We start from the raw sequence: 12,834 nt of genomic DNA on the forward strand, positions 1-12,834 counted from the left end.
TCTTTACTTTTATTTTTTTATTCAGCTCTGTGTTCACTTGAGATGAGTCATTCTTTCAGTGAGCTCCTTCCAGGAAGGATTCCCCACAATACTCAGAATGTTTCTCTTTCTTTGTACTATTAAAGTTCTTTCTCTGTTATTACAGTTTCCTTTTGGCTGAAATCCTCTTTGATTCCTCCCGAAGGATCCTTTTGAAAAGGGAAATACAAAAGGAAAATAGCTTATTACAAATGTTCACAAAGACTCTAGTAATTCTTAAAAAAGAAAAAAAAACCAAACATTTTAAGATTAGTTGAAATGCAGATTTTCATCTTTTCCAACCAAATACCTTGAGGTCTTGTTAATGAGGTCAGAAATAGTACAGCTGTTGCTAAAATGCATTTAGTTTTCAAACCTTTTCACTGGTTTATGGCAAAGCATAGATGAAGCTTTGTGTGAAGACTTAATACGAACTTAGAATATCACGTGTGCTGATGGGCACAAGACTGTCTTTCTTGGGCAATCTCAAAAGAAACTACCCTATTTATCTTGTTTGTGTGTTTGTGAACGCCCTGAGGTGAGGATAAAGAATTACTTCAAGAGGGAAGTTCATATCAAGCACTGTACTGCAAATGGGCTAATATTGCAATCTTCTGGGAAAATGTGGTGGGTGTCAGGTAAGGGTGGAAAAAGTGAACAGATGAGAAAATGACAATTACTTACCCCTTCTGCTACAGAGCATGGTTTTGAGTGGTATTTTCTAAGGTGACTTTTTTACTTATTCTCTTAGGTGAAATAAAGCATGAAGAAGAGACAGCAGAATATACAGAGCTCAAATATTGCATGTAAAAAAAGACTGTGTAGAACTCCACAGATCTGCTTGAAACACAGCACCAAGGAACATGCAAGAGGCAGACATCAGGTGTAGGCTTTGGGTATGGGAAAGCAGAATTGTGCAGTGACTGGGCAAAGGTGGGTGTCTGGTCCTGCTCTGCAGCCTTCTGTGTCCCAGTACTAGTTTAGTCATCTCTCTCCAGCAGTAATTACATATTGAAACACTGAATGCAGGAGAAAATCAAAGCCTCTGGTGGAAATCAGTCTGCAAACTCAAAACTGTTTCTCCACCCACAGCCAGTTTTCCTACCAGCTGAAAAGAGTGGTAATAACAATTGCTACCCTGTGGTCCCACTTCATTCTGGGCAGAAAGGGCCCAGGATTCTTATACTGGGTGGACAGTGTCTCCATTGACATGTCAGAATTTTTTCTGTTCCTTGTAGCTCTCTGTGTGGAGCTCAGTCACATTGTTCACTTACCACGTGTCTTTCTGCAGTGAAGTGTCTGTGATTAAATAACAGGCAGCTGTGGGACAGCAAACACTTCTCTGGTCTGATTTAGAGTGCAGAAGAAAGGGTCAAGGAACTGGACAACAATCACAGTCAGATTGCTCAGAGAAGGGACATCACGTGCTCTCAGTTGTGTTCTTGTTTTACGAGGAAGAGAAGCTGCAGTGAATGTAGCAGAATGAGGTGGGCAATGGGGATTTGAACAGCTCTAACTCTGACACTTAGCTGGGGCTTTTGTTTTTTCCAGCTAAAATTGTGAACAAGTGTTGCTGCACACCTGTCAGGGTGCAGGCTCCTTTGTGCCAGGCAGTGCTTGCTGCCAGTGTTGATGTGTGATTCGGGGTAACACGAGCAGTGGCAGATGAGGGCTTTGTGTGACAAGAGCAAGGATGTGAGTGGGTGTGTGCCTGCCAGGCTGTGGCACATGGCTACAGCTGCTGTGGGGATGGAACCAGCTGTGAACTGGAAAAAATCACCCCACTGGCACAAGCAGGGGCCCAGGGGAGTGGACACAGCCAGCTCAGGGATGTCTCCACAAGCTGGGAACCTGCCTGGGTTATACAGCAGATCAGGTCTGGATCAAATGCCTACCTTCTCTCCTGATTCTGCTTTCATCTTTCTTTGTTCTTCTAAGAATTCAGAAAATGCCTCCAATGTATATTCCCCAGTATAGGCCACTTCCTGGAAAAGAATTAAAGTATTAAACTGTACACAAAATTTTGGAAATAATGGCAAAATGGGGTGGAGGATTTGGGCTCTTTAGACTGACCAAACTCTGGACTTTTGTGCTCAGTTTAGAAAGCAAGGACAGAGGCACAGCAGATTCCAACTTTATATGAAAATTGAGTTTAAAGATGAAATAGATGTATATTCCTTAGAAGAAAAGGATTTGTATATAAAACAACCACTATTTTATGGTACCAGTTTGGGATTCTGCCAGCTACCAACATCAGTGGGGTTTTTTGTGCTTAACAATAAACATTGGCAAGATATTCTGAAGAGCAGAGTCTTATAAGTGTCCAGCCATGCTATTCAAAACTATTCAAAGATTTTGATGGAAATTCAAATTCTGGAATAGTTTTGAAATGCACTGTTGCACAGCTTGAAAGAAGAGGATGAAGATGAGCAGTGACATTAATTTTCTTATACCTCACCTTAAACTGGGGATTTCCTGAGGATTTTCTTCTGAGGAAATTTAACGAAAGAAGTCGTTTCAGCTTAGAGCTTTAAATTTTTCTGAGTGGGTCTAGGCACCATATTGTATTTTAAAGATTCCTCCCCAAAAACCTTTGTTCTCTGGAAGTATAAAAGGGTTTTGCACCCTTAGTTTTTTAGAAAAAAGTTGCAGACATTCATGTATGTGACATAGGGAATTGTCTGCTGTTTTCTGAGTGTATTTACAAATAGGCAGCGGCCAATTCTCAGCTGGGTTAAGCTCACTCCCACTGAGCCCAATAATGCTGTGTTACTTTACACTGGCTACTCTAACACCTGATTTGATTTTGAAAGACTGTAACCAAAACACCTCCACACTGGTGAGTTCACTAAAATAGTACACTTTTTGTGTACTAAAAGTTTGGTATTTCCATTCCATTTTAATAAAAAGTGGGGCAGCTTTGAAACTACTTTTTTATGGTTTTTACGTCTGTAAATTTAAGTTTCTCAAGAAAGATTGTTTTATTTCTCCAGAGGCAATTAACATTCTCAGCCGAGTCTTGATTTTTGTCGACTCTGATGATGGCTGGAACACCAGTTTCTCAGAGCCTGAAGATCCGTAAAGCCAGAGCAGCAGCTGATTCCTGCAGTGGTGACTGGGGATATGTGTCAACACTTTTCATTACAGTAATCTGTGCATAGGAGTATGTAAAAGTTATTTTTCTCACTTAACCCATAGAAACAGACACCTGCAGGAACCTGCCCTGCTAGCCAAGTACAAGACAAAATCTCTGCACTTGAGGGAAGTAGTGCAAAAACATGGTGCCCAAGGAAGAATTGAGATTTCAAATGCTCTTTAATTCCAGAGTATTTTAAATTATGAAACAACCCCTTAATAGTTAATGAAAGTTTTTACTGGTTTGGGGTTTTTGGTTTGTTTATTTGGGTTTTTTTTTTTTTTTTTTTTGCAAACTGACGTTTATTTTGAGCATTTAAAGGGTTTCTGCTTTTCTGCTAGAAGACTAAATATCGTGTTAGTGTGCAGAACTACAGTTCAATTCATCCGAAGTTGTGCATGCACATCTGAGAGGAATATCTCTCAGAGATTAAATGAGGACATGGGTAAATGTCTTAGAATTTAATTTAAGTTTACTACTAAGAAGAAAAATGAAAAGCTTAGTAATGCCTTAATTATAGTGGTATTTTTTTTTTAACTTCAGCAATATTTTTTTTAATTAGATAATCTACATAGATGGAGAATGTAACTATTTAATTTTTTTTCCCTCCACTTTCAGCAGCATTTTCTAATTATTGTGTAACATAGCTGATTGAATAGGTAGCATATTGCAAAAATCATTGGCCTTGACAACAAATATTTATTACCAGTGGAGGCTGGATACCAGAATGAAGTAAAATTACTGGCTTAAATGTATAGTAAAATGATTTTGATTTGGGTTTTGTGACAATCTAGAGGAAAATAACAGGAGCAGTACCAACATTTTAGAGACATTTATCATACATGCTCTGGAAACAACTAGCACAAGTAGTTCTTTGAGAGAACTTCTCTTGTCATGGTTTGAAGTAAAAAGGCACTGGAGTCATTGGGAGGAATCTGTAAATTCACTCCAAGTTGAGACTGTTGCTAGAACCCAACAGGCTGATTGGAGATGGTTCAACAGCAGGGTGTGGGGCCCTGAGGACTTGTAGTAAAAGATAACTGAGCTCCCGCCACAGCCTCATGTATAGGATGAGACAATAGAAGGGTTTCCCTCATGTATAGGATGAGACAATAGGAGGGTTTCCCTCATGTATAGGATGAGACAATAGGAGGGTTTCCCCTCTAATTCAGGTTCTTGGCAGCAATGCCTACTCAGAAGCCAGTGCTGAGCAGAAAAGGACTGAAGTTTTCCTAGTGAAAGGACTCCTTTCTCCCTGTGACACCTGTACAAGCTCAGCCCCCTGCTTGCTGTGCAGCTGTGCCTCCACAATCTCCCCAAGAGCTTCTCACCTGGTGATGTGAGCCAGCAGGGAAGAGCGTGAAGAACGGATAGCGGTCCAGCCCCACGGCCAGGTTGTCGTTTGCTGTGACATCAATCTTTGCAATCATTATGTCTTTGTGACTTTCATATTGCTCTCCCAGCTTATCCCAGATTGGCAGGAGTTTTCTGCACTCGTGGGACCAAGGGGCATCTGCAAATTTAAAAATAAAATCGTAAGGACACAGAAGTGCATGTGGTGGTGCAATCACAGGGACCCATCTAGCCCTTCAGGTTAACAGGGAGTGTGGTAAATATCTGCTTGAAACCATTTGCCCTTTGTGAATTTCACATTTCCATGTAGTGATAACTAGTTATTCACTAACACATTTCTGATAGCAGTGCTGCTTTGGCTCTCTTTAGCCTCTTATGACTGTAACAAACACAGAACTTGGACTACTTTGCTGGAGGGGTGTGCCAGATAACCAGTGCAACCCACGTTAAGTCTTGCATCATTTCTGTGTTGAAATACTTGTCAGAACTACAAAATACTTCCTGCATACTAAAATTAACTGTGCTATGCTAATACATAAACTATGCTATGTTGACTCTAGAATGAGGAGTTTGAGTCATGGTGCTGTTTTGACTCAGCACTGCGCTGATGCAGGTCACCAGAAAAGCAAACTGCTGAGAGCCCAGTGTCCCTTTGAAAAGCTCACAACACAGTTGCAGTCCCTCAGTCGGAGAACAATGCTCACATTTGGTTCACACAGAATTAAAATTTCAGGAGCACTTGACTGAATACAGTACATTCCCTGCCTTTCATTTCCAGAGGACTTGGTTCAATTCTTGCTTAGCTCATTCAGTTTGTTCATGATACTGAAACGTAAAAATTACTTGTGTGAGTGACACAGCTGCAGCCAGCAAGGAGGGTGGCAGGAATGTACTACCTTTAGGTATTTCTGGAATTCAGGGCAGTACAGCTAGTTGTCTATACTGCTGTTAATGCTGCATGCTTGCTTTACTGAAGTAACTGAGGCACAGACTAATCCCTGCTGGCTGGTACAAGGACAGGGCAGAGGTTTCTTGATGGAAAGAGTCATGTAAGGAAGCCACATCCCTTGCAGACAGAGGAGGAAAAAAGGAGTTACAATTTCCTAAACCACAATTCCTATCTGGGATTTAATCCTAGAGCATTATAACTGGACAATCTCACTCAACTCTGCCTCTGCCCTTGTAAGGCAGCCTGGCTCATGCTGTGCAACACGCTTCCATCGAACACCACGACGTTCCACTGTCCTGTTGTCTTTCAACACAGATTTCATATGGCCTTGACCAATATTTACCGAAGAGATCCAGTGCTACTCAGTGCAACACTAAGTCAGCAATGGGATCACAGCATTTCCACAGATATGACACTAATTTTTCTTCAATTCTTTCCAGAAACACTAAAAATTCACTGAGCTCAGTTTCTGTAAAGTGCAAAGATTCATTTGGTATATAAGCATGAGCTTTCATTTTTTCCTTCCAATTGATCATGTTATAGCAGCTTAAAATCTGAATTCAATAACAACACTTACAAAACATAACAAATACAGTCATGGTCTTATTGAAGATGATACTGTTGAAATTCTTCCCAACAAGCACTTTGACAGGCATCTTGTCCCAGTCTTGTGGAATTTCTTCACTAGAGAGATGTTGCTAAGCAGAAAAAGAAACATTGCTGTGAAAGTGCAGGGAACATTGAGAAACTGTACTCTAGCTCAAGTTAATGTGACTCTGATGGGACATTACCTAATGTGCTCTGTTACTGTCTGATAACTCTTTTATATCATTACATCCTGGTCAGCCATGGTTCCACCTTCTCTCCCTTCAGCAGGAGCTGGGATCTCACACCCCAGGGTGGTTGATATTCAGAACTACTTGTCCCTCTCTTGAATACAGACTCTAGCAGACTGTCTGAAAATGATCCTTTGGAACACAGTTGCATTCCTCGTCCTGAATTCTTGTTGCCTGATGTTCAGAAGCTGGACTACTGAACAGTTTATGTATTGTGGGCTTTCAAAAGTGATGTAAAACACACCAGAAAGTGTGCATTGCTGCTTAAATCTCTGCCTTCACCACCAGTCATGGTCCCCATGTGACATCTACAATTACTGTAAAGTAGCTGGGAATTTCTCTTTTTTAACACCATGGCACAGTAACAGAAAGGCACATATGCCCCATGGAAGCAGACCTTGGTGAGAAAAAGGCCACATCACCTCTGCTTCCATCCTTCTGCTCCCTTCCAACACTAAACACAGAATCTACCTACTCACAGTTCTTAAATTCTGCCTGCTCTCAGACTGACTGCTTTATCTTTTCTCCCTGTAAATCACCCTGAGGAGCACTGAATAAGCACAGCATTTTAATGTATTTTTCACATGAGTGTGATGATGCCTCATTATGGCAACAAATGCTGTATTTACCATTGGGAATGGTCCCCCTGGGAAAATTCACTTTGCTAAACTTGCTTTAAACAAATACCAAATGTTAATCCCCTCTGAAACTGTCACTTTTCGATTTACTGGATTTTATGTAACCTTAAAATCTGTTGCAATGATTGTTTGCATCTCTCCCCAGCGAAGGAAAGGAACTATCTCCATTATAGTATTGGAAAGATAGAGGCATAGGGAGTTTTTAAACCACTTAAATAAAACAGCTGGCATCAGTTAAAATACTGGGCATAAATGATCAATCCAGGATTTACATTGGAGGACTTGTAGTCCATCTCAGTTGTTAAATACAGGGGATCTCTGTCAACAGCTGTAGATGGTAGATGAATGAATTAGGGTGACAGCAGATTAACAGACCAGTGATCACAACAGGACACTGTTCTAATTTAAAAAGGGGGTGCTCTGCCAAGTTGCTATGTTTTAGCTGGTGTAGTAGAGAGCTGTCTCATTAGTATTGGACATACCTTTGCTTTTCCATTTAGGTAGCTCTGGCAGAATTCTTTCAGGTTCTCCACAGTCACCTCATCTGCAGGCATTTTGTACCTGGCATCGCTGCTCAGATTGAGGATTCTCACAGCAGGAACATCGATGTCCCTGATGCGAAAATACTCAAAAATCCGTCCATTCCTTCCTTCATTAGTATCCACCAAAACAAACAGTATCTGGTGACAAAGAGAGAATCATGCATCTGCTTGGGCCTCCCAGCTTTGGTTTAGCCATTTCGGAGAAATGGACTGTGGAGCTTGGCAGTGGGGGAGGATCTAACCTTAAATTCAAGGAATTGTGCAGAATCATTTTTGGTCTCAGACCAAAACCCAGAAACTCTGTGGACTTTATGACACCTTGATCCTAGTTAATAACAAATGCTAAAGCAGCCAAAAGTCCTGAAGCTTTTCCCTCTGTCCCTTCACAGTGGTTTGCTATCACATCTTTCAGTAACACTTCTAAATTGCCCCCAAAGTGCTTATTACTCTTCTTCATAAATCTTAACAGGACAGAAGAGCTGAAACACCTGTAATCCATATGTGATATTTTACTAAAAGATGACTTACTATTCTTCAGTGTCTCATGTACCTGGGGCAGGAGTAGCACCACAGAAAACCAAAATACTTGTGTATTGTGCACTGCCTATAACTGTCTCTATACATGCAAACACGTGGCTGCAGGCAAAGCTATGCACATGCCTTGCAATATTCCCCAGGTTTTGTAGCTGGATTCAGCCTTTTCCTCAGGCAGAATTCTGAGATCCTCATGGTATTTCTTGGTAGAGCCAGAAATTGCCAGAATTTTGCTAAAACTACCTTTGGTTGGAAGTTGCTCCCAGAAAATTATATTTGTAAAATCTGAAACAGGTTAATTTGGAGCAGCTGGAATTAGTACTCCTCTTTGTGGTCTTTGTGTTTTAAAAAATCCCTTCCAAGTAAAGGTTATCTTTCAGCTCGTCCTTAACCAATTAAAATAATAGTTACCCAAACTGTTTTTAAATGGTTTGGTTGAGTTATAAGATGGACTGACAGCAGTGCATTTTTACCAGTAATATTGGTGAGTGGTTTTCCACTGATCTTTTGGCATTCCTATTTGCAAAGCTGGATTCAGTGTTACAAACCTTTCCTCTGAATTCTGCAGCAGCAGACTGGTAGTTTTTGTAAATCTCACTGAATGTCTCCGAGTTCGTTGGGGTGAACAGCAGGATGTGATTTTCAACAGGGACATCGAAAATCTTCACAGATGTCTGGGAAACAAAAGACTCAACATCTGCTCCACTCTTTGTAGGCAGAACAGTGAATCAGAGGCTCAGCACATCAGTATCCCTAGGCTCTGCCATTGCAAATTTTACTTTTTAAGACTCAGTTCCCAGTCATTTCCATAACCATTGGATTTTGTTTCATTGTTTTAAAGCAGATAAAGTAAGAAGAATCAGCAGCTGCTGAGGGTTTTTTTTCCATTCCAGGAAAAACCTCATAGTTATTCATAGATTTTTACAGTCAGAAGGGACTGTGATCTTCCAGTCTGACCTCCTGTACAACAAAGAAGAATTAATGCTGAAAGTAAAAGGTGGTGTTACCCAGGGAGGCCCAGCTGCAGCAGCTGTGGGGGCAAGACCTGGCTGGGCACTCCTTCCCTCCTAAGTGGCATCAGCAGCTTGTATCTCCTTCCCTGCACAGGACTACCTTTTTCTCATGCCACCCTATAATCAGAGGCAATGGGGCGTCCCCCAGGCAAGCAATATTTCCATGTCTTTCCTATCTGCACTAGCAACAATTACTGCTGGTTCCTTTCCTTCCTGCCTTGGCCCAGAGCTCCCTGTGGCTGCATTGGGGTGGAATGTTTGGAGCCAGGATTAGGGACTGACCTTCCACCCTCCCACCCCCCTGAGCTGCTGCAGAAGCAGCCTAGGCCTTGTTGCTGGCTCCACAGGAGAGAGGTGTTTGCAGGCTCAGAACTCACTATTCCCCCAGCCACTCCTCCTCATGACCTTCCAACACATCTAGGAAACCACACCTTGCCAGAGAGAAGCATCATTTGGCCTGGGTTAGACCAAGAGCTGCAGGCTGGCATTTCTAGATGTGTTTGAGTGGCCTTGTCAAACAAGCCAAGAAAATTCTCACTCCCCAAGGTGCAGAGTAGCTCCCTAGGTCTCTTTCTGCATGGATTTCTGTCTTTCTCCCCTAGTTTGTGCTAATGCATTGAAATGCACATACCTCAATATTATATTCAGTGACCAAATCCAAGGTAAAGGTCTTGATTAGCCTCGTCAGGCCCAGTTTGCTGTGTCTACCATCTTCAAGCACTTCATTATGCACAGGTTTTCCCTGGACAAATAGTGAAGTTTGTGAGGTTGGTGGCCTTATCAACTCTAGGAACAAAATGACAGGTTTTAAAAGTGAGAGTTTTATGATCCTCAGCAACTGAAATTCCATAGCTGGTAAATGAATGTCACAGCTAGATTGCAGAACAAGATTACAGCTAAAATTCAAGGTACAGATGACAGTTTTAATTTGTTCAGTAATGTTGACATACTGAAAGATCTTTCCTACATCTATACACACTATCTGTGAGATATGCTCACTCAGGAAATCATTGGTCTGACTACTTCCTAGTCTACATATTGCTGCTATTTGTGTAGTTTTGATTTTGTTGTTGTTCACTTCTTCTGTTGCAGACTGGAAGACAATTCCTGGTCAATAGCAAGACACAGAAAAAGGGGTGAATGTCTGCAAATCTCACTGAACTTTGGCAACAAATGTTGATTAGAATGCAGATTGGAAAGTTAAGCTATTATATCCAGATTCTTAAGCATAAAATTTATATATAACCTGAAAAATTCCCAAACTGCCTTTCCAGATCCCACAGCTGTCACCACACCTTACCTGCTACACTTTTGTACTCCTACCTCCTTAAACACAACGAGAGAGTTCCTTTGGACACCGTAGTTAGCACAGACATCCTCACTGGCTGTCATCCCAAAAGGCATCTCTGGCACATCTCTGGCTGTCTCACAGAAAACTTCCACACTGTCATTATGAAGTTCCTAGTCCCAGAAAGAGTATTTATTAAGACTTTGCCCTACATCCTGCTAAGATGTGTAGGAATTAAGGCTCCAGGTGAAGCGTGCCCCTAAAACCTTGTGAAGTAAAGAGCCAAATATAATTGTAAAGTGGATAATACTTTCTAGGATTACCTCTAAGGGGGGATCCTAGGAGTGCTGTGACACAGCTTGTGTTGGCTGGCCCGGGTCAGCAGGGATGGTGTGGGGCCCCCTCTGTCCTCCCTGCACTGATCTCACCCTCCCTGCTCTCCCCTGGCACTCCCACCCTCTGCAAAGCCTTCTGCAGGCTGGGAGGGATGCACAGCTGGCAGGAGGTGAGGGACGACAGGAGAGGAGCACATTTGGGGCTTTGGACTGAGTGCTCTTCAAGGCAGGGACCTTGGCTCCTGCATCTGTCAAATAGTCACTGTGCTGTCCACCCTCAAACTAATAGTAAATAAGCAGGATGAAAGGCAACAGCACTTCCAGATTTGATTTAATCAGACAATTATTTCATGCTAGATGAATAGTAATTTATATGCTGAGACCTTCCAACACATCCTGGCACTCATATTTGTGAGCAATCTGTGAGTAATAGAAGCCCAAATACGGCTCTTTATTTGCTTGGACACTGTTTTGTTGGCTTTCACCCATTAAATTTCTGACATGCCCTAGCTCATGCTCATCTACTGTCATTTCAGCCCTGAGCGAAAGCAGTGTCCAGTCAAACACATCTGCAGGCAATATCTGCTATCAGTGTGGTTCAGGGAACTCTCTGGCATCACTGTGATAGAAAGAGCTTCTCAATTTCCCCCAGCACTGGAAAACTGCCTTTCTTCCTAAATGGCTGCAAGCAGATTGCTGCAAAGCAAAATTCTGGGCACTGAGCATTTTCACAGTTTGTCCTGTTATGTTCTATGTGCTCACCAGCTTCGTTACTATGGGGCATTTTGGTAATGAATCCTGTTTTCCATATCCACAGAACTTGGACTGTCTGCTGTAGCCAGTGCATTTGGGATATTATCAGTTCAGGTATGAGTCCAGACATTGTGCTTTTAACTGGGCAGAGAGATATCAGAATAAAAGTCTCTTTAGTTAGAGAAAATCCTTGATTGAATTTCCAGATATTAAAGATTTCAAGGACACATTGAAAAAGCAGGAAAAAGCTGTTCCTATTTTACTCACTCTGACAGCATTTCTATTGACTGTTGATCACTAGCATTCAGCCCAAATCCTAAGAACCTTATTCTGCTCTGGAAAATGGTAGAATTTGCTTGAGAAGGGACTTCATGTGTTGGGTCATATACAGTGGTAATCTTTTATGACTTCCCATCCATGCAGATTTGGCCTTCTTCACATCAGGAAAATTTGGGAGAGTTTGGCAGAAGTTTTTTTTTCAAATGTAGAGAGAACTGAGGGTCTGCATTTTTCTGGTGAGTTGTTGGTCTTTTGGATGTGTAGGCTGTGGTGGTGATAGCAAGCAGTATATCCCAAAGCTGGAACAGAACCAGCCTTTTGAGTTTTCCATATAATTACCCTAAAGAAGCCAATCACTGCTAAATCACCAGCTTTTATGATGGCTTCAGCCTGATCAGTAGAGTTGATTAAAACAGTGCTAGGTCCTGTTCTTCTTTTTACCCATGTAATAAAGGTTGAGGCTTTTCTGACTCCTGTGGAAGGAAAAGAGAGTTAAAATGAAAATCAAAATGAATGGCAGAAATTTCTGTGCAATCAGGACAGAGGCAGTGGAGGTGCAGAGGGATGCTGAATACAAATGGGCTTGGGCTCCTTAGGACTGAGGTCAAAGCTGATGGAGGGGGGGCTTGAGGTATCAAAGTTCAACCTCAGGTTCTAGTCACCATTTAAACTATTGTGACTCTAGAAGACCAATAGTGGTTCAGTAGAGCTTTTTCTGAGACCTCTGCAAATGGTTTTATGTCCAGTTAAATGATTAATCACACATGGAGAATAGACATGAGGAAATTCAGACAGGTAGGAAACCTGTCCTGCAAGATTTCATGTGTCCCAAAATCACAGTAAGCTATAAAGTGCTATCGACCTAAGGTTTAATCCAGAATGACTTCAAACCAATTGCAGATTTTATTGAACTGTTTGTTCAATTACATTAGCTGCCAAAATTGTTCCTTTGATGCTGCAGGAGGGATCTGATAGGCACAGAGACATGTTAAAGTTCCTCTGAGGGGCCATAGCATCACTTCAGTTTAGACATAAGAAACAAAGCTGAAGTGTCAAAGTTGTCATTTAGTTCTGGATTGTTCCATCTTTTGGCTTCCAAATTACTACTACCAGTTTTACTGAGATTATAGTCAGTCTGTTTATTTTGTAAATTGTCCTAT

General features: G+C 41.6%; 1 protein-coding gene across 1 annotated transcript in view; it reads right to left on the minus strand.

Moving 5' to 3' along the window:
* The window catches only part of PDILT (protein disulfide isomerase like, testis expressed), a 23,495-nt gene continuing 10,661 nt past the window's right edge, over positions 1–12,834 (minus strand). Inside the window, exons 3-11 of the mRNA XM_038151209.1 lie at positions 12,014–12,147; positions 10,343–10,480; positions 9,651–9,761; positions 8,555–8,680; positions 7,413–7,610; positions 6,034–6,154; positions 4,486–4,667; positions 1,914–2,003; positions 1–188 (exon numbers count right to left, since the gene is read on the minus strand). Coding sequence (XP_038007137.1) covers positions 120–188; positions 1,914–2,003; positions 4,486–4,667; positions 6,034–6,154; positions 7,413–7,610; positions 8,555–8,680; positions 9,651–9,761; positions 10,343–10,480; positions 12,014–12,147 — 1,169 coding nt within the window. The 3' untranslated portion in view covers positions 1–119. The remainder of the gene's footprint in view (positions 189–1,913; positions 2,004–4,485; positions 4,668–6,033; positions 6,155–7,412; positions 7,611–8,554; positions 8,681–9,650; positions 9,762–10,342; positions 10,481–12,013; positions 12,148–12,834) is intronic.

The sequence above is a fragment of the Motacilla alba genome, chromosome 14, assembly GCF_015832195.1.
Source record: "Motacilla alba alba isolate MOTALB_02 chromosome 14, Motacilla_alba_V1.0_pri, whole genome shotgun sequence".
NCBI classification, from domain to species: domain Eukaryota; kingdom Metazoa; phylum Chordata; class Aves; order Passeriformes; family Motacillidae; genus Motacilla; species Motacilla alba.